The sequence below is a fragment of the Salmo trutta genome, unplaced genomic scaffold, assembly GCF_901001165.1.
Source record: "Salmo trutta unplaced genomic scaffold, fSalTru1.1, whole genome shotgun sequence".
Taxonomy (NCBI): domain Eukaryota; kingdom Metazoa; phylum Chordata; class Actinopteri; order Salmoniformes; family Salmonidae; genus Salmo; species Salmo trutta.
Genome location: NW_021822521.1, coordinates 464,186 through 486,528, shown reverse-complemented (window position 1 = coordinate 486,528; position 22,343 = coordinate 464,186). Strand labels below are relative to the sequence as shown.

Genomic DNA, 22,343 nt, shown 5'->3' with positions numbered 1-22,343 from the left:
GTGAAAAGGACAACAGTAATAGTTTGTTACATTTAAACTCTCTTTGCTTATTAGTTCTGTTTGCACTGGCAGACAGATCTGATAGAAAATGGTCTGCAAATAAACTGCATTTTGAATCCCATCGCTACAGTTACCTAAGGGAACATAGTAAGTTCTATATAATGTATTTTACTCATGTTTAAAGATCATTTAGACGGTAAATGGATTCCATGTTAGTCTACAGACTGTTGAGTGATTGATTGCTTTGCCGCTAAGTCAGTTTAAGATTTAGTTTAATGCCTCTGGAATCAAAGACAGTTTTCTGTCTGACTTGTTTAAAATGGCAAAAGGAAAGTTGGCTTTATATACATTTACAGCCAAAATACATAAAGGCTTTTTCAAAATATACTGTAAAGCTTATTTTGGTAACTAAATTACAGAGAAAATGATTCTGCTGTGCTTGCAGTATACCATGCATAATGTTAGTGCAGAACACCTTGTCCCAATATGTCATTATACAAAAATAAATTAACAATGTAATAGACAACAATAATACCCATCAATAATAATACCCATCAACTATTGTCAGAGAGAGAAAGGGAGAGATGGTAGTCCCTAAAAATATCTATATTTCATGCAAAACAGTTGTCCAATCTTGCTTACTGTCTGTCCTTGATGAAGCAGCTTCCTCTACAGACCTTTCAGGACGGTCATAAACATACCCCGAGCAGATATCCGAACCACAGACGATGGAGAGGACACAGAACATCTTTAAAAATGAATGAAACAACAGATAAATGATACAATTCTACAAAAGATAGTCAGATAAAATGAAAGGTGAAAGATGAGGCGTTGACGACAAGTCTCCCACCATTAATATAGCGGAACATGCCAGAACAATCCATCATAACCCAGGTATTCTCTCTTGAACATCCTACATTGTAATATCACAGAGATTCTAAACCATCTTTGGTCATTTCCTGCATACCTGTTTAAATGATATCTTATATTTCCCCATTATGTCAGGTCCGTCCTACAGAATTCATGTGTTTATCTCAGTAGTCCCTATTCGGTCCGTTACCGTGCGTCCTGACTGCACCCCGACTATCACTAAGACTGAGCGCAAGAACTGTGGGGTGGCCAAGTTTTATGAACACCTGTTCACGGTGCCAAAGGGAGCTTCCTTCCAGCTCTAAATACAATAAATCAAGTAAAAGTGCTTATGTTGCCGTTTCATTTTACTGCGCGCAGTGCGCGGTAGGATACTAAACAATGAACGCAAGCGGAGACCACCCCGGTGAACGCATAACAATACCCTTTGATACTTTTCAAATCGGTCGCCACTTTGAAATTATCATTATCATCCCCTTGTACTGCAAATGGTTTGGAAAACAAAAGGAGAGTAAAACCTCCTTGCTGAAAGCCCTGAAAACTTCTGAGAACCAGTAATAAACGCATAATAGTCATGGTAGCCTATACGCAAAACATAACAAGTTCTCATTGTAAACGGAAAGGGACACATGAGGACGCACACGACGCATTTGCATGAATCATGAAGCCTAACAGGACCAATTTCCAAAGAACCATGATTCTCTGCTGAGTGCTGCCTGCTCCTAGTCTGCTCTAGACTGGACTGAGTTATACCCTAACTAACCCTGGAGTTATACCCTAACTAACCCTGGAGTTATACCCTAACTAACCCTGGTGTGAGTTATACCCTAACTAACCCTGGAGTTATACCCTAACTAACCCCGGAGTTATACCCTAACTAACCCTGGAGTTATACCCCAACTAACCCTTGTGTGAGTTATACCCTAACTAACCCTGGTGTGAGTTATACCCTAACTAACCCTGGTGTGAGTTATACCCTAACTAACCCTGGTGTGAGTTATACCCTAACTAACCCTGGTGTGAGTTATACCCTAACTAACCCTGGAGTTATACCCTAACTAACCCCGGAGTTATACCCTAACTAACCCTGGAGTTATACCCTAACTAATCCTGAACTAAGTTATACCCTAACTAACCCTGGAGTTATACCCTAACTAACCCCGGAGTTATACCCTAACTAACCCCGGAGTTATACCCTAACTAACCCCGGAGTTATACCCTAACTAACCCCGGAGTTATACCCTAACTAACCCTGGAGTTATACCCTAACTAATCCTGAACTAAGTTTTACCCTAACTAACCCTGGAGTGAGTTATACCCTAACTAACCCTGGTGTGAGTTATACCCTAACTAACCCTGGACTGAGTTATACCCTAACTAACCCTGGACTGAGTTATACCCTAACTAACCCTGGACTGAGTTATACCCTAACTAACCCTGGTGTGAGTTATACCCTAACTAACCCTGGTGTGAGTTATACCCTAACTAACCCTGGTGTGAGTTATACCCTAACTAACCCTGGTGTGAGTTATACCCTAACTAACCCTGGTGTGAGTTATACCCTAACTAACCCTGGTGTGAGTTATACCCTAACTAACCCTGGACTGAGTTATACCCTAACTAATCCTGGACTGAGTTATACCCTAACTAACCCTGGTGTGAGTTACACCCTAACTAACCCCGGAGTTATACCCTAACTAACCCCGGAGTTATACCCTAACTAACCCTGGACTGAGTTATACCCTAACTAACCCTGGACTGAGTTATACCCTAACTAACCCCGGAGTTATACCCTAACTAACCCCGGAGTTATACCCTAACTAACCCCGGAGTTATACCCTAACTAACCCTGGAGTTATACCCTAACTAATCCTGAACTAAGTTTTACCCTAACTAACCCTGGAGTGAGTTATACCCTAACTAACCCTGGTGTGAGTTATACCCTAACTAACCCTGGACTGAGTTATACCCTAACTAACCCTGGACTGAGTTATACCCTAACTAACCCTGGACTGAGTTATACCCTAACTAACCCTGGTGTGAGTTATACCCTAACTAACCCTGGTGTGAGTTATACCCTAACTAACCCTGGTGTGAGTTATACCCTAACTAACCCTGGTGTGAGTTATACCCTAACTAACCCTGGTGTGAGTTATACCCTAACTAACCCTGGTGTGAGTTATACCCTAACTAACCCTGGACTGAGTTATACCCTAACTAACCCTGGACTGAGTTATACCCTAACTAACCCTGGTGTGAGTTACACCCTAACTAACCCCGGAGTTATACCCTAACTAACCCCGGAGTTATACCCTAACTAACCCTGGACTGAGTTATACCCTAACTAACCCTGGACTGAGTTATACCCTAACTAACCCTGGAGTTATACCCTAACTAACCCTGGAGTTATACCCTAACTAACCCTGGAGTTATACCCTAACTAACCCTGGAGTTATACCCTAACTAACCCTGGAGTTATACCCTAACTAACCCCGGAGTTATACCCTAACTAACCCCGGAGTTATACCCTAACTAACCCTGGAGTGAGTTATACCCTAACTAACCCTGGAGTTATACCCTAACTAACCCTGGAGTTATACCCTAACTAACCCTGGACTGAGTTACACCCTAACTAACCCTGGAGTTATACCCTAACTAACCCTGGAGTTACACCCTGACTAACCCTGGAGTGAGTTATACCCTAACTAACCCTGGACTGAGTTATACCCTAACTAACCCCGGAGTTATACCCTAACAAACCCTGGAGTTATACCCTAACTAACCCTGGACTGAGTTATACCCTAACTAACCCTGGAGTTATACCCTAACTAATCCTGAACTAAGTTATACCCTAACTAACCCTGGAGTTATACCCTAACTAACCCTGGAGTAAGTTACACCCTAACTAACCCTGGTGTGAGTTACACCCCAACTAACCCTGGAGTTATACCCTAACTAACCCTGGAGTTATACCCTAACTAACCCCGGAGTTATACCCTAACTAACCCTGAACTAAGTTATACCCTAACTAACCCTGGTGTGAGTTATACACTAACTAACCCTGGTGTGAGTTATACCCTAACTAAGCCTGGACTGAGTTATACCCTAACTAACCCTGGAGTTATACCCTAACTAACCCTGGAGTTATACCCTAACTAACCCTGGACTGAGTTATACCCTAACTAACCCTGGTTCTAACACTGGACTGAGTTTTACCCTAACTAACCCTGGTTCTAACACTGGACTGAGTTATACCCTAACTAACCCTGGTTCTAACACTGGACTGAGTTATACCCTAACTAACCCTGGTTCTAACACTGGACTGAGTTTTACCCTAACTAACCCTGGTTCTAACCCTGGTTCTAACACTGGACTGAGTTATACCCTAACTAACCCTGGTTCTAACACTGGACTGAGTTATACCCTAACTAACCCTGGTTCTAACACTGGACTGAGTTATACCCTAACTAACCCTGGTTCTAACACTGGACTGAGTTATACCCTAACTAACCCTGGTTCTAACACTGGACTGAGTTTTACCCTAACTAACCCTGGTTCTAACACTGGACTGAGTTTTACCCTAACTAACCCTGGTTCTAACACTGGACTGAGTTTTACCCTAACTAACCCTGGTTCTAACACTGGACTGAGTTATACCCTAACTAACCCTGGTTCTAACACTGGACTGAGTTATACCCTAACTAACCCTGGTTCTAACACTGGACTGAGTTATACCCTAACTAACCCTGGTTCTAACCCTGGACTGAGTTATACCCTAACTAACCCTGGTTCTAACACTGGACTGAGTTATACCCTAACTAACCCTGGTTCTAACCCTGGACTGAGTTATACCCTAACTAACCCTGGTTCTAACACTGGACTGAGTTTTACCCTAACTAACCCTGGTTCTAACACTGGACTGAGTTTTACCCTAACTAACCCTGGTTCTAACACTGGACTGAGTTATACCCTAACTAACCCTGGTTCTAACACTGGACTGAGTTATACCCTAACTAACCCTGGTTCTAACCCTGGACTGAGTTATACCCTAACTAACCCTGGTGCTTTCTGCCTCCAGGACAGACCACACAGGATTAGGCAGTCAGTGGTGGACTGGAGCGCCATTGGTTTGTTGCCAATACATGTTTGTTTTGCCATCCAGGGTTTGAAACAATAAAACAAATATAAAAATGTATATTGTTGCAGATATGGGAACATTCCATAGAGTAGATTATGTTCAATCTGGCAAGAATATGATTACTGAGTTCAAACGGAAACGGAGCAAACATGACAAGAAACTCACCAATAGGGACATGAGGAGATTAGGTCAAGAACCAGAGCACTGAAAGATGTTACTGGGCCGGCAGTGAGGAAGCCGTCACTGGGCCGGCAGTGAGGAAGCCGTCACTGGGCCGGCAGTGAGGAAGCCGTCACTGGGCCGGCAGTGAGGAAGCCGTCACTGGGCCGGCAGTGAGGAAGCCGTCACTGGGCCGGCAGTGAGGAAGCCGTCACTGGGCCGGCAGTGAGGAAGCCGTCACTGGGCCGGCAGTGAGGAAGCCGTCACTGGGCCGGCAGTGAGGAAGTCGTCACTGGGCCGGCAGTGAGGAAGTCGCCCAGTGAGGAAGCTGTTACTGGGCTGGCAGTGAGGAAGTTGTCACTGGGCCGGCAGTGAGGAAGCTGTTACTGGGCCGGCAGTGAGGAAGCCGTTACTGGGCCGGCAGTGAGGAAGCCGTCACTGGGCCGGCAGTGAGGAAGCCGTCACTGGGCCGGCAGTGAGGAAGCCGTCACTGGGCCGGCAGTGAGGAAGCCGTCACTGGGCCGGCAGTGAGGAAGCCGTCACTGGGCCGGCAGTGCGGAAGTCGTCACTGGGCCGGCAGTGAGGAAGTCGTCACTGGGCCGGCAGTGAGGAAGTCGTCACTGGGCCGGCAGTGAGGAAGTCGTCACTGGGCCGGCAGTGAGGAAGTCGCCCAGTGAGGAAGCTGTTACTGGGCTGGCAGTGAGGAAGTTGTCACTGGGCCGGCAGTGAGGAAGTTGTAAGGGTAGAACAAGGATACTAAAGACCACAGCTACACAGCCAGATCCTATCTACATTCTCCTCTGATAAATGTCCATCTGCCTTTTGTGGTGGGTGCAATTATTCAAAGTTTATGCTCTTGGTTATTACATTCTTCGTATACAAAATTTCTAAGCGTAATTGCTATTATATATTGAGTGTTATTGAAGAAAAGTTCCAGGATATAAAAACACACATTCTTAACATCAGAAGCTTTATTTTCCAACATCTTCATGATAATGTAGTCCTGTCCTACCTAGAAGAAAAGGTTCCAACACAACTGCAGTACATAATGAATATAAAGAACAGTTACTGATTGGGTCAGGGACAAGGAGAACACAATCTAGTTACTGATTGGGTCAGGGACAAGGAGACCACCCACAATCTAGTTACTGATTGGGTGAGGGACAAGGAGAACACAATCTAATGACTTAACAGTAAAAACAAACAGTTAAAACATGCATGGGTAGAAACAGGTATAGAACAACCCAATGACTCTTCACTATGGTCATGTCATACAGGGCAGCAGTTAGGCTATTAGTCATGCTACATCCAAAATGGCACCCTATTCCCAATAAAATGCACTACTTTTGACCAGAGCCGTATGGGCCCTGGTCAAACGTAGTGTACTATATTACGAATAGGGTGCGGTTTAGAACGCAAACAGTCATGGTCTACTGCAGGTCAGCCTAATTATTTATATTATAATTTAGATTTTGCTATAAATTCTACATCCTAAACGTTTAGAAACATCTCCTTCTTGATTCTACCACCTTTGAATTGATCAGATCTCTGATTGAGAGTGTAATTTCCCCTCTTAGTTTAATTGCAGGGTTAAAGTAAACCTGTAATTCCCTGTGTCCAGGGCAACGTAATAAAACACGGGGAAAGACTAGTGGCAGTCTGTGAGGCCGGGTTCAACAGGCTGAAGAGGTTCCCTTGTGAGGACAGCCACTAACTGAAAATGTTGTTGATGATGGTAGGAGACAGACAGGCTCGGGCACAGCCAGAAGTGTGTGTGTGGTGGGTGTGTCTGAGTGTGGTTAAGGTGATTGGAGACTGGGATGCTTTTAAAACCAAAGGGCTCCCTTCTGGAGAGGCCCACAGGTCTGCCTCTCAGTGTGGTTAATGAAGACGTCACAGAATGTCGGTTAGGCTACACCCCCCTACATTGACTGCAAGGCCAGCCGGGAATACACACTGAATATTGCTCCACTTTCCAAATCCAAACTAAACAGCTCTGATTCAAACAGTGAAACATATTTAGTGTGGATTCCAGGCTAGTTGACATGCAGCAAACCAGTAAGGTCTATTCAGAGGAGTTGAACCACTGACAGTTGGAGTCTAGTCTTGAGGGTGATGTTTCACAGCTCAGTCTCTCTTGCAGATAATATTGTGTTTAATAGCTCTGGACCAACCAGGAGGCAGCGCTGTGTTCTAGTCAGACATGGATGGAGACCTCACGGAGCGTCCACTAGCAGGGCTGTTACTGAAGGACCAACCAGGAGACAGAGCTGTGTTCTAGTCAGACATGGATGGAGACCTCACGGAGCGTCCACTAGCAGGGCTGTTACTGAAGGACCAACCAGGAGACAGAGCTGTGTTCTAGTCAGACATGGATGGAGACCTCACGGAGCGTCCACTAGCAGGGCTGTTACTGAAGGACCAACCAGGAGACAGAGCTGTGTTCTAGTCAGACATGGATGGAGACCTCACGGAGCGTCCACTAGCAGGGCTGTTACTGAAGGAACAACCAGGAGACAGAGCTGTGTTCTAGTCAGACATGGATGGAGACCTCACGGAGCGTCCACTAGCAGGGCTGTTACTGAAGGACCAACCAGGAGACAGAGCTGTGTTCTAGTCAGACATGGATGGAGACCTCACGGAGCGTCCACTAGCAGGGCTGTTACTGAAGGACCAACCAGGAGACAGAGCTGTGTTCTAGTCAGACATGGATGGAGACCTCACGGAGCGTCCACTAGCAGGGCTGTTACTGAAGGCATGGGAGTCCCTCTCCTTGTCTTTACTCTCATGTTTGTGTTTGTGTTTATGTTTGTGCTTCTTCTTCTTCTTCTTCTTGTGCTCGTGGTGGTGGTGGTGATGGTGGTGGTCACCGCTGTGTTTGGAGGAAGAGGTGGACTCTTTGCTGAAGGAAGAAGGTAAGGGGGTAACAGGCAGGGAGAGGACGGCCTGGTCCACGGCTGGAGGTTCCTTACCTGAGGAGGGGAGAGAGGAGACAGGAAGAGACAGGTTTAATGTACTGAATACCAATCAGCTAGAAGTGCATCATGTTCTTCAAAAGAAGGACTAGATTGTCTGAAAGCATGAATGAAGCCCAGTTGTGAAGCAGTATGATAAGTGCAGGATGTTTGACGGGGTGCTGACCTGGTGTGGATGGCCTCTCCAGGATGTTGAGGTGGTGGTGGATGAACGCCTGGCTGTCATGGGGACTCTCCATGTCAATCTCATCTTCCTCCATGGTGTTGAACTGAAACAACAACATCATCATCAGTCATAACCATCTGATCTGATCTTCCTCCATGGTGTTGAACTGAAACATCATCATCATCATCAGTCTGATCTTCCTCCATGGTGTTGAACTGAAACATCATCGTCATCATCAGTCATAACCATCTGATCTGATCTTCCTCCATGGTGTTGAACTGAAACATCATTCAACACCATCACAAGATTGTGCAATCACAGTGATTCACGTCAAGTCAAATACGATCAGCAATGGGACTGCGCCAGTCCCGACCGGTCGACCGCGCCAGTCCCGACCGGTCGACCGCGCCAGTCCCGACCGTCGACCGCGCCAGTCCCGACCGTCGACCGCGCCAGTTGGACTGTTGACTGCGCCAGTTGGACTGTTGACTGCGCCAGTTCCGACTGTATCAGTTTAAAGGAAAGAGGTAGATTAATCCAGACACAGAGTCCACAGTGGCGCTGCTTCAGTCCTCAGGAGAGGCTGAAATGGTTCATACACACACACTAACACATGGACACACACACACATTATTGGGTAAAGCCTGTAGTGGAAGCCCAGACAAGTAAAAGCGTCTCCCCACGGCGCTCGAGATCCTTACTCTGATCTTGAATTTTTTACTGGTGTCCTCTTCCTGCAGTACCTGGCCTGGCTCCGGTGGGGACGAGCCCAGCGGGCCAACTACACTGTCCAACTTCCTCTTCAGACCCTGAGGGGGCGGGGCCACACCACTGGACATAGAAACGCTGGACACTGTCTCCATGGTGATCAGGCCCTCATCCAGCTAGAGAGGGGAGGGGGAGAGAGAGGGACGGAGGGAAGAGATGGAGGGGGAGAAAGGGAAATTATGCTATAACAAAACTCAGATGAGGTTGACAAAATAGATTTTAGATGAAAATTTAATAAGATAAGAAGGCCCAAGTCCCCACTAAAATATATTATTATATTAAAAAGGTTAAATCATGAGTATTTATTTTTTCTTGTTACACTGCTCGTGAAGCCCATGACAGGGATATGAACGCCCATGGTGTTGCCAGTCATCTCTGTGGTGTCTGGTCCCTGTTCAGGCTTGATAGTGGGGTTGAGGACAGCCTTCTTCTCCTTGAGGTTGAGTACCAGGCCCAGCTCGGGCAGGGGCAGGCAGGAGGGACGCGTCAGACCAAACAGAGTGTAGTACAGATTCACCGCGTCACACCGTAACCGCCAGTCATGAGACGTACCTGGGGGAACAGTGACATGGCAGGGTCTGAACACATTCAACTTTACAGCTTCATTCAGCTTCATTCAACTTTACACATTCAACTTTACAGCTGGACAAAAGTAATGTTCAGATCATTGTAAAGTTTCACTATTGTTTTCTAACCCAAGCCAGTGATAGTAATACCATTGGTATGAATGGAATCACTGATACCGTGTCAAGTTAAATCCATTGGTATGAATGGAATCACTGATACCGTGTCAAGTTAAATCCATTGGTATGAATGGAATCACTGATACCGTGTCAAGTTAAATCCATTGGTATGAATGGAATCACTGATACCGTGTCAAGTTAAATCCATTGGTATGAATGGAATCACTGATACCGTGTCAAGTTAAATCCATAAAAACCCAGGAAGCGGTTTAGGAATACGGTCTTATTTTGTCTTAGAAAATCTTTGAGAAAACTAGAAATGCACATTGTGCATAAAACTACAGTAGCTTATTCAGTTTCCAGTCATGGTTTGTGTTATCATGTACATAACATCTGATAAAATAGAGATGAACTGGTATTAACTGGTATTAAGTGGTTTAAATTGAACATAACAGATCCTCAGTTGTTTTCCAAGCCAGGTGATAATAACAGTGGTGTGAATGTAATCACTGACGTTATGGTGCTGGGAATAATAACACAAACGGCAGATTATCAACAGTTTATTACTGCGAGTCATAAACTGGGTTGGCAACGAGAACGACGTTCCACTGCCAACAGTCACAACCAACCTCAGAGCACAGAAGTACATTCAAAACATATGAAATAGTACTCTACAATAACAAAACAAGTGTTCCACCTCCTCAGATCACATCTACAACCCCCCAGCAGTCCAGTAAAATATCCACCTTGTTTCAAAAAGGTGCTAATTCTTCCAAACGCTACGTAAGTCTTTCAAATAACAGATTTCTGTAGGGAAGAGGGCAGTTTACAGCTCTAACTGGTTTGATGCAACAACACATAATAAGTCCATTGTCCACACTGTCTGTCTGTCTGTCTGAGACAACACCCACCAGCTCTGCGTTTCCAGGCCCCTCCTGACAGACCGTGTTTGAGCAGGTTAGTGTTCTCCGAGGCTCTCAGCTGTGTTTGACCCCCCCCCCCCCCAAGACATGGTCTACATCCCAAAATACACCCCATTCTCTATATAGTGCACTACACAGAGGCCTGGTCATAAGTAGCACACTGTATATTTGAAGATTGGATGCCATTTGGGACACAACCCTATTGAGGCCCGTCCCAGCAGGTCCCTATATCCCTCAAGACATGGACAAACCTAGAAACATGATAAAACGTGATCCTTCTCTTCCCTGGGAGAGAAGCAGATGTTTTACGACTGTTAAGAGAAAACGGATCGCTCTTTGAAAAGACATTTCACAACGTTTGGCACCTTTTGAAACAAGGTTTATATAAGCCTGCTGGGGGATGTCCATGTAATGTGATGCTGAACATTTGCTCATAGTTTGTTATTGTAATGTAATAATGGGTCAGACTGACAGTTGAAGTTAGGACCATGGACATAATGTAATACAGGGACGTACAAAAGTATTGGGACAGTGACACATATTCTGGTTTTAGCTCTGTATTCCAGCACTTTGGATTGGAAATGATACAATGACTACGAGACTACGAGGTTAAAATGCAAACATCAAATTAGACAGTTGTGCAACTCTCACCATCACAAACATTGATAAATGACTGTTGAGGTTAGCTAATTACACACATGGATTTGATTTGTGAGCAGTAACTGTCTCTGGCACTAACTCTGTCTCTGGCTGGATATCACTCCAGGTTGGGGGTTTGACTAGCCAGGCCTGAGTGGATATCACACCAGCCCTAGGTGAAGGTTTGACTAGCCAGGCCTGAGTGGATATCACACCAGCCCCAGGTTGGGGGTTTGACTAGCCAGGCCTGAGTGGATATCACACCAGCCCCAGGTGGGGGATTGACTAGCCAGGCCTGAGTGGATATCACACCAGCCCCAGGTTGGGGGTTTGACTAGCCAGGCCTGAGTGGATATCACACCAGCCCCAGGTTGGGGGTTTGACTAGCCAGGCCTGAGTGGATATCACTCCAGGTTGGGGGTTTGACTAGCCAGGCCTGAGTGGATATCACTCCAGGTTGGGGGTTTGACTAGCCAGGCCTGAGTGGATATCACTCCAGGTTGGGGGTTTGACTAGCCAGGCCTGAGTGGATATCACACCAGCCCCAGGTTGGGGGTTTGACTAGCCAGGCCTGAGTGGATATCACACCAGCCCTAGGTGAAGGTTTGACTAGCCAGGCCTGAGTGGATATCACACCAGCCCTAGGTGAAGGTTTGACTAGCCAGGCCTGAGTGGATATCACACCAGCCCCAGGTTGGGGGTTTGACTAGCCAGGCCTGAGTGGATATCACACCAGCCCCAGGTGGGGGTTTGACTAGCCAGGCCTGAGTGGATATCACACCAGCCCCAGGTTGGGGGTTTGACTAGCCAGACCTGAGTGGATATCACACCAGCCCCAGGTTGGGGGTTTGACTAGCCAGGCCTGAGTGGATATCACACCAGCCCCAGGTTGGGGGTTTGACTAGCCAGGCCTGAGTGGATATCACTCCAGGTTGGGGGTTTGACTAGCCAGGCCTGAGTGGATATCACTCCAGGTTGGGGGTTTGACTAGCCAGGCCTGAGTGGATATCACTCCAGGTTGGGGGTTTGACTAGCCAGGCCTGAGTGGATATCACACCAGCCCCAGGTTGGGGGTTTGACTAGCCAGGCCTGAGTGGATATCACACCAGCCCTAGGTGAAGGTTTGACTAGCCAGGCCTGAGTGGATATCACACCAGCCCTAGGTGAAGGTTTGACTAGCCAGGCCTGAGTGGATATCACACCAGCCCCAGGTTGGGGGTTTGACTAGCCAGGCCTGAGTGGATATCACACCAGCCCCAGGTTGGGGGTTTGACTAGCCAGGCCTGAGTGGATATCACACCAGCCCCAGGTGGGGGTTTGACTAGCCAGGCCTGAGTGGATATCACACCAGACCCAGGTTGGGGGGTTTGACTAGCCAGGCCTGAGTGGATATCACACCAGCCCCAGGTTGGGGGGTTTGACTAGCCAGGCCTGAGTGGATATCACACCAGCCCCAGGTTGGGGGGTTTGACTAGCCAGGCCTGAGTGGATATCACACCAGCCCCAGGTTGGGGGTTTGACTAGCCAGGCCTGAGTGGATATCACACCAGCCCCAGGTTGGGGGTTTGACTAGCCAGGCCTGAGTGGATATCACACCAGCCCCAGGTGAAGGTTTGACTAGCCAGGCCTGAGTGGATATCACACCAGCCCCAGGTTGGGGGTTTGACTAGCCAGGCCTGAGTGGATATCACACCAGCCCCAGGTTGGGGGTTTGACTAGCCAGGCCTGAGTGGATATCACACCAGCCCTAGGTGAAGGTTTGACTAGCCAGGCCTGAGTGGATATCACACCAGCCCCAGGTTGGGGGTTTGACTAGCCAGGCCTGAGTGGATATCACACCAGCCCTAGGTGAAGGTTTGACTAGCCAGGCCTGAGTGGATATCACACCAGCACCAGGTTGGGGGTTTGACTAGCCAGGCCTGAGTGGATATCACACCAGCCCCAGGTTGGGGGTTTGACTAGCCAGGCCTGAGTGGATATCACTCCAGGTTGGGGGTTTGACTAGCCAGGCCTGAGTGGATATCACTCCAGGTTGGGGGTTTGACTAGCCAGGCCTGAGTGGATATCACTCCAGGTTGGGGGTTTGACTAGCCAGGCCTGAGTGGATATCACACCAGCCCCAGGTTGGGGGTTTGACTAGCCAGGCCTGAGTGGATATCACACCAGCCCTAGGTGAAGGTTTGACTAGCCAGGCCTGAGTGGATATCACACCAGCCCTAGGTGAAGGTTTGACTAGCCAGGCCTGAGTGGATATCACACCAGCCCTAGGTGAAGGTTTGACTAGCCAGGCCTGAGTGGATATCACACCAGCCCCAGGTTGGGGGGTTTGACTAGCCAGGCCTGAGTGGATATCACACCAGCCCCAGGTTGGGGGTTTGACTAGCCAGGCCTGAGTGGATATCACACCAGCCCCAGGTGGGGGTTTGACTAGCCAGGCCTGAGTGGATATCACACCAGACCCAGGTTGGGGGGTTTGACTAGCCAGGCCTGAGTGGATATCACACCAGCCCCAGGTTGGGGGGTTTGACTAGCCAGGCCTGAGTGGATATCACACCAGCCCCAGGTTGGGGGGTTTGACTAGCCAGGCCTGAGTGGATATCACACCAGCCCCAGGTTGGGGGTTTGACTAGCCAGGCCTGAGTGGATATCACACCAGCCCCAGGTTGGGGGTTTGACTAGCCAGGCCTGAGTGGATATCACACCAGCCCCAGGTGGAGGTTTGACTAGCCAGGCCTGAGTGGATATCACACCAGCCCCAGGTGGGGGGTTTGACTAGCCAGGCCTGAGTGGATATCACACCAGCCCCAGGTTGGGGGTTTGACTAGCCAGGCCTGAGTGGATATCACACCAGCCCTAGGTGAAGGTTTGACTAGCCAGGCCTGAGTGGATATCACACCAGCCCCAGGTTGGGGGTTTGACTAGCCAGGCCTGAGTGGATATCACACCAGCCCCAGGTTGGGGGTTTGACTAGCCAGGCCTGAGTGGATATCACTCCAGGTTGGGGGTTTGACTAGCCAGGCCTGAGTGGATATCACTCCAGGTTGGGGGTTTGACTAGCCAGGCCTGAGTGTATATCACACCAGCCCCAGGTTGGGGGTTTGACTAGCCAGGCCTGAGTGGATATCACACCAGCCCTAGGTGAAGGTTTGACTAGCCAGGCCTGAGTGGATATCACACCAGCCCTAGGTGAAGGTTTGACTAGCCAGGCCTGAGTGGATATCACACCAGCCCCAGGTTGGGGGTTTGACTAGCCAGGCCTGAGTGGATATCACACCAGCCCCAGGTTGGGGGTTTGACTAGCCAGGCCTGAGTGGATATCACACCAGCCCCAGGTTGGGGGTTTGACTAGCCAGGCCTGAGGGGATATCACACCAGCCCCAGGTGGGGGTTTGACTAGCCAGGCCTGAGTGGATATCACACCAGACCCAGGTTGGGGGGTTTGACTAGCCAGGCCTGAGTGGATATCACACCAGCCCCAGGTTGGGGGGTTTGACTAGCCAGGCCTGAGTGGATATCACACCAGCCCCAGGTTGGGGGGTTTGACTAGCCAGGCCTGAGTGGATATCACACCAGCCCCAGGTTGGGGGTTTGACTAGCCAGGCCTGAGTGGATATCACACCAGCCCTAGGTGAAGGTTTGACTAGCCAGGCCTGAGTGGATATCACACCAGCCCCAGGTTGGGGGTTTGACTAGCCAGGCCTGAGTGGATATCACACCAGCCCTAGGTGAAGGTTTGACTAGCCAGGCCTGAGTGGATATCACACCAGCCCCAGGTTGGGGGTTTGACTAGCCAGGCCTGAGTGGATATCACACCAGCCCTAGGTGAAGGTTTGACTAGCCAGGCCTGAGTGGATATCACACCAGCCCCAGGTTGGGGGTTTGACTAGCCAGGCCTGAGTGGATATCACACCAGCCCCAGGTTGGGGGTTTGACTAGCCAGGCCTGAGTGGATATCACTCCAGGTTGGGGGTTTGACTAGCCAGGCCTGAGTGGATATCACTCCAGGTTGGGGGTTTGACTAGCCAGGCCTGAGTGGACATCACTCCAGGTTGGGGGTTTGACTAGCCAGGCCTGAGTGGATATCACACCAGCCCCAGGTTGGGGGTTTGACTAGCCAGGCCTGAGTGGATATCACACCAGCCCTAGGTGAAGGTTTGACTAGCCAGGCCTGAGTGGATATCACACCAGCCCTAGGTGAAGGTTTGACTAGCCAGGCCTGAGTGGATATCACACCAGCCCTAGGTGAAGGTTTGACTAGCCAGGCCTGAGTGGATATCACACCAGCCCCAGGTTGGGGGGTTTGACTAGCCAGGCCTGAGTGGATATCACACCAGCCCCAGGTTGGGGGTTTGACTAGCCAGGCCTGAGTGGATATCACACCAGCCCCAGGTGGGGGTTTGACTAGCCAGGCCTGAGTGGATATCACACCAGACCCAGGTTGGGGGGTTTGACTAGCCAGGCCTGAGTGGATATCACACCAGCCCCAGGTTGGGGGGTTTGACTAGCCAGGCCTGAGTGGATATCACACCAGCCCCAGGTTGGGGGGTTTGACTCGCCAGGCCTGAGTGGATATCACACCAGCCCCAGGTTGGGGGTTTGACTAGCCAGGCCTGAGTGGATATCACACCAGCCCCAGGTTGGGGGTTTGACTAGCCAGGCCTGAGTGGATATCACACCAGCCCCAGGTGAAGGTTTGACTAGCCAGGCCTGAGTGGATATCACACCAGCCCCAGGTTGGGGGTTTGACTAGCCAGGCCTGAGTGGATATCACACCAGCCCCAGGTTGGGGGTTTGACTAGCCAGGCCTGAGTGGATATCACACCAGCCCTAGGTGAAGGTTTGACTAGCCAGGCCTGAGTGGATATCACACCAGCCCCAGGGTGGGGGTTTGACTAGCCAGGCCTGAGTGGATATCACACCAGCCCCAGGTTGGGGGTTTGACTAGCCAGGCCTGAGTGGATATCACTCCAGGTTGGGGGTTTGACTAGCCAGGCCTGAGTGGATATCACTCCAGGTTGGGGGTTTGACTAGCCAGGCCTGAGTGGATATCACTCCAGGTTGGGGGTTTGACTAGCCAGGCCTGAGTGGATATCACACCAGCCCCAGGTTGGGGGTTTGACTAGCCAGGCCTGAGTGGATATCACACCAGCCCTAGGTGAGGGTTTGACTAGCCAGGCCTGAGTGGATATCACACCAGCCCTAGGTGAAGGTTTGACTAGCCAGGCCTGAGTGGATATCACACCAGCCCCAGGTTGGGGGTTTGACTAGCCAGGCCTGAGTGGATATCACACCAGCCCCAGGTTGGGGGTTTGACTAGCCAGGCCTGAGTGGATATCACACCAGCCCCAGGTTGGGGGTTTGACTAGCCAGGCCTGAGTGGATATCACACCAGCCCCAGGTGAAGGTTTGACTAGCCAGGCCTGAGTGGATATCACACCAGCCCCAGGTTGGGGGTTTGACTAGCCAGGCCTGAGTGGATATCACACCAGCCCCAGGTTGGGGGTTTGACTAGCCAGGCCTGAGTGGATATCACACCAGCCCTAGGTGAAGGTTTGACTAGCCAGGCCTGAGTGGATATCACACCAGCCCCAGGTTGGGGGTTTGACTAGCCAGGCCTGAGTGGATATCACACCAGCCCTAGGTGAAGGTTTGACTAGCCAGGCCTGAGTGGATATCACACCAGCCCCAGGTTGGGGGTTTGACTAGCCAGGCCTGAGTGGATATCACACCAGCCCCAGGTTGGGGGTTTGACTAGCCAGGCCTGAGTGGATATCACTCCAGGTTGGGGGTTTGACTAGCCAGGCCTGAGTGGATATCACTCCAGGTTGGGGGTTTGACTAGCCAGGCCTGAGTGGATATCACTCCAGGTTGGGGGTTTGACTAGCCAGGCCTGAGTGGATATCACACCAGCCCCAGGTTGGGGGTTTGACTAGCCAGGCCTGAGTGGATATCACACCAGCCCTAGGTGAAGGTTTGACTAGCCAGGCCTGAGTGGATATCACACCAGCCCTAGGTGAAGGTTTGACTAGCCAGGCCTGAGTGGATATCACACCAGCCCTAGGTGAAGGTTTGACTAGCCAGGCCTGAGTGGATATCACACCAGCCCCAGGTTGGGGGGTTTGACTAGCCAGGCCTGAGTGGATATCACACCAGCCCCAGGTTGGGGGTTTGACTAGCCAGGCCTGAGTGGATATCACACCAGCCCCAGGTGGGGGTTTGACTAGCCAGGCCTGAGTGGATATCACACCAGACCCAGGTTGGGGGGTTTGACTAGCCAGGCCTGAGTGGATATCACACCAGCCCCAGGTTGGGGGGTTTGACTAGCCAGGCCTGAGTGGATATCACACCAGCCCCAGGTTGGGGGGTTTGACTAGCCAGGCCTGAGTGGATATCACACCAGCCCCAGGTTGGGGGTTTGACTAGCCAGGCCTGAGTGGATATCACACCAGCCCCAGGTTGGGGGTTTGACTAGCCAGGCCTGAGTGGATATCACACCAGCCCCAGGTGAGGGTTTGACTAGCCAGGCCTGAGTGGATATCACACCAGCCCCAGGTTGGGGGTTTGACTAGCCAGGCCTGAGTGGATATCACACCAGCCCCAGGTTGGGGGTTTGACTAGCCAGGCCTGAGTGGATATCACACCAGCCCTAGGTGGAGGTTTGACTAGCCAGGCCTGAGTGGATATCACACCAGCCCCAGGTTGGGGGTTTGACTAGCCAGGCCTGAGTGGATATCACACCAGCCCCAGGTTGGGGGTTTGACTAGCCAGGCCTGAGTGGATATCACTCCAGGTTGGGGGTTTGACTAGCCAGGCCTGAGTGGATATCACTCCAGGTTGGGGGTTTGACTAGCCAGGCCTGAGTGGATATCACTCCAGGTTGGGGGTTTGACTAGCCAGGCCTGAGTGGATATCACACCAGCCCCAGGTTGGGGGTTTGACTAGCCAGGCCTGAGTGGATATCACACCAGCCCTAGGTGAAGGTTTGACTAGCCAGGCCTGAGTGGATATCACACCAGCCCTAGGTGGAGGTTTGACTAGCCAGGCCTGAGTGGATATCACACCAGCCCCAGGTTGGGGGTTTGACTAGCCAGGCCTGAGTGGATATCACACCAGCCCCAGGTTGGGGGTTTGACTAGCCAGGCCTGAGTGGATATCACACCAGCCCCAGGTTGGGGGTTTGACTAGCCAGGCCTGAGTGGATATCACACCAGCCCCAGGTGGGGGTTTGACTAGCCAGGCCTGAGTGGATATCACACCAGACCCAGGTTGGGGGGTTTGACTAGCCAGGCCTGAGTGGATATCACACCAGCCCCAGGTTGGGGGGTTTGACTAGCCAGGCCTGAGTGGATATCACACCAGCCCCAGGTTGGGGGGTTTGACTAGCCAGGCCTGAGTGGATATCACACCAGCCCCAGGTTGGGGGTTTGACTAGCCAGGCCTGAGTGGATATCACACCAGCCCCAGGTTGGGGGTTTGACTAGCCAGGCCTGAGTGGATATCACACCAGCCCCAGGTGAAGGTTTGACTAGCCAGGCCTGAGTGGATATCACACCAGCCCCAGGTTGGGGGTTTGACTAGCCAGGCCTGAGTGGATATCACACCAGCCCCAGGTTGGGGGTTTGACTAGCCAGGCCTGAGTGGATATCACACCAGCCCTAGGTGAAGGTTTGACTAGCCAGGCCTGAGTGGATATCACACCAGCCCCAGGTTGGGGGTTTGACTAGCCAGGCCTGAGTGGATATCACACCAGCCCTAGGTGAAGGTTTGACTAGCCAGGCCTGAGTGGATATCACACCAGCCCCAGGTTGGGGGGTTTGACTAGCCAGGCCTGAGTGGATATCACACCAGCCCCAGGTTGGGGGTTTGACTAGCCAGGCCTGAGTGGATATCACACCAGCCCTAGGTGAAGGTTTGACTAGCCAGGCCTGAGTGGATATCACACCAGCCCCAGGTGAAGGTTTGACTAGCCAGGCCTGAGTGGATATCACACCAGCCCCAGGTTGGGGGTTTGACTAGCCAGGCCTGAGTGGATATCACACCAGCCCCAGGTTGGGGGTTTGACTAGCCAGGCCTGAGTGGATATCACACCAGCCCCAGGTTGGGGGTTTGACTAGCCAGGCCTGGGGGTCTCTGTCTGTACTGCATCTCATCAGGTTTGATTAGTTATGTCTGATCTTAAATGGCACCCTATTTGCAACATAGTACACTCCTTTTGATCCAGAGCCCAACAAGCTTTAAGTGGGCTCTGGTCAAACGTAGTGCACTATATAGGGAATAGGGTGCCATTTAAGATGCACTAAGTTCTCACCTGAGTTCATGAGTTTCCACAGCTGGTCGACCAGAGCCTCGTTGCAGAGTGGAGACTCGGCTGCTTTGGTGAAGGGAGGGTTTTTACCCAGCATGCTTAAAATCTTGTGTCTGAACGAACAGAGAGAAAGTAAAGGTTAACATCCTGTTACTTCACAGCCACAGACCATCACATAACACCTTTCCCTGACAGACCATCACATAACACCTTTCCCTGACAAACCATCGCATAACACCTTTCCTGGGACAGACCATCACATAACACCTTTCCCTGACAAACCATCACATAACACCTTTCCCTGACAAACCATCACATAACACCTTTCCCTGACAAACCATCACATAACACCTTTCCCTGACAAACCATCGCATAACACCTTTCCCTGACAAACCATCACATAACACCTTTCCTGGGACAGACCATCACATAACACCTTTCCTGGGACAAACCGTCACATAACACCTTTCCTGGGACAGACCATCACATAACACCTTTCCTGGGACAGACCATAACATAACACCTTTCCTGGGACAGACCATCACATAACACCTTTCCCTGACAAACCATCACATAACAACTTTCCTGGGACAAACCGTCACATAACACCTTTCCTGGGACAAACCGTCACATAACACCTTTCCTGGGACAAACCGTCACATAACACCTTTCCTGGGACAGACCATCACATAACACCTTTCCTGGGACAGACCATAACATAACACCTTTCCTGGGACAGACCATCACATAACACCTTTCCCTGACAAACCATCACATAACAACTTTCCTGGGACAAACCGTCACATAACACCTTTCCTGGGACAAACCGTCACATAACACCTTTCCTGGGACAAACCGTCACATAACACCTTTCCTGGGACAGACCATCACATAACACCTTTCCTGGGACAGACCATCACATAACACCTTTCCTGGGACAGACCATCACATAACACCTTTCCCTGACAAACCATCACATAACACCTTTCCCTGACAAACCATCACATAACACCTTTCCTGGGACAAACCGTCACATAACACCTTTCCTGGGACAGACCATCACATAACACCTTTCCTGGGACAAACCATCACATAACACCTTTCCTGGGACAAACCGTCACATAACACCTTTCCTGGGACAGACCATCACATAACACCTTTCCTGGGACAAACCGTCACATAACACCTTTCCTGGGACAGACCATAACATAACACCTTTCCTGGGACAAACCATCACATAACACCTTTCCTGGGACATGGAAAATATCCACTAATAAGGGACACAATCAGGATGAATATATTTAGATTCAAACGGCTGAGCATTAAGTATCATCAATACATTTCCTCAGACTACAGGTCTAAATGAGTTAATCAGTTGATAAATTCACTGTAACAGTCCTTGTTTTTACACAGCACTAAATAACTACCCCGTTGTCTTGCTGCCTTAAGACAAAATGTCCCCATATTTTGAAGGCAGATAAATACACAATGATGCATCTTTATGTATGAGGCAGCCAACCACACACACACACACACACACACACACACACACACACACACACACACACACACACACACACACACACACACACACACACACACACACACACACACACACACACACACACACACACACACACACACACACAACCTGATGTAATGAGCCGGGTCATTCTGGACCATGTTGAGCAGCCACTGCAGTTCCACGGAGCTCCTGTCAACTAGCAATAAACAGCATGTTAAAACAGACCACACACACACCTCTGTCCTGACAGCCAGGTAGGCAGGCAGGGCTGTGAGATTTATAAACATAATTAATCATCAGCAGGGATTGTGTGTGGGAGTCAGAGCGTGTTGGAAAGGGATACTCTCTGGATAGGAGTCAGAGTGCTGTTACTACCATAACTAGAAGGGATACTCTCTAGGTAGGAGTCAGTGTGATGTTACTACCATAACTAGAAGGGATACTCTCTAGATAGGAGTCAGAGTGCTGTTACTACCATAACTAGAAGGGATACTCTCTAGGTAGGAGTCAGTGTGATGTTACTACTATAACAAGAAGGGATACTCTCTAGGTAGGAGTCAGTGTGATGTTACTACTATAACAAGAAGGGATACTCTCTAGGTAGGAGTCAGTGTGATGTTACTACTATAACAAGAAGGGATACTCTCTAGGTAGGAGTCAGAGTGCTGTTACTACCATAACAAGAAGGGATACTCTCTAGGTAGGAGTCAGTGTGATGTTACTACTATAACAAGAAGGGATACTCTCTAGGTAGGAGTCAGTGTGATGTTACTACTATAACAAGAAGGGATACTCTCTAGGTAGGAGTCAGTGTGATGTTACTACTATAACAAGAAGGGATACTCTCTAGGTAGGAGTCAGAGTGCTGTTACTACTATAACAAGAAGGGATACTCTCTAGGTAGGAGTCAGTGTGATGTTACTACTATAACAAGAAGGGATACTCTCTAGGTAGGAGTCAGTGTGATGTTACTACTATAACAAGAAGGGATACTCTCTAGGTAGGAGTCAGTGTGATGTTACTACTATAACAAGAAGGGATACTCTGGATAGGAGTCAGAGTGCTGTTACTACCATAACTAGAAGGGATACTCTCTAGGTAGGAGTCAGTGTGATGTTACTACTATAACAAGAAGGGATACTCTCTAGGTAGGAGTCAGTGTGATGTTACTACTATAACAAGAAGGGATACT

The 22,343-nt window shown here is 49.6% G+C and overlaps 2 protein-coding genes across 3 annotated transcripts in view; both read right to left on the bottom strand.

The window, feature by feature from the left end:
* Positions 1-1,280, bottom strand: part of LOC115182466 (ectonucleotide pyrophosphatase/phosphodiesterase family member 2) — a 41,157-nt gene extending 39,877 nt beyond the window's left edge. The window contains exons 1-2 of the mRNA XM_029744063.1: positions 968-1,280; positions 643-748 (exon numbers count right to left, since the gene is read on the bottom strand). Of these exons, the coding sequence (XP_029599923.1) occupies positions 643-748; positions 968-997 (136 nt within the window). The 5' untranslated portion in view covers positions 998-1,280. The remainder of the gene's footprint in view (positions 1-642; positions 749-967) is intronic.
* Positions 1,281-6,120: 4,840 nt separating this feature from the next.
* LOC115182479 (transcription initiation factor TFIID subunit 2) overlaps positions 6,121-22,343 on the bottom strand; it is a 53,385-nt gene continuing 37,162 nt past the window's right edge. Inside the window, exons 22-27 of one of the 2 annotated variants that reach the window (XM_029744081.1) lie at positions 21,278-21,347; positions 19,630-19,739; positions 9,396-9,628; positions 9,010-9,192; positions 8,309-8,411; positions 6,121-8,139 (exon numbers count right to left, since the gene is read on the bottom strand). In XM_029744081.1, coding sequence (XP_029599941.1) covers positions 7,865-8,139; positions 8,309-8,411; positions 9,010-9,192; positions 9,396-9,628; positions 19,630-19,739; positions 21,278-21,347 — 974 coding nt within the window. In that variant the 3' untranslated portion in view covers positions 6,121-7,864. Of the gene's footprint in view, positions 8,140-8,308; positions 8,412-8,532; positions 8,587-9,009; positions 9,193-9,395; positions 9,629-19,629; positions 19,740-21,277; positions 21,348-22,343 lie in introns of those variants that run through there. The other variant, XM_029744082.1, reaches the window with a different exon arrangement.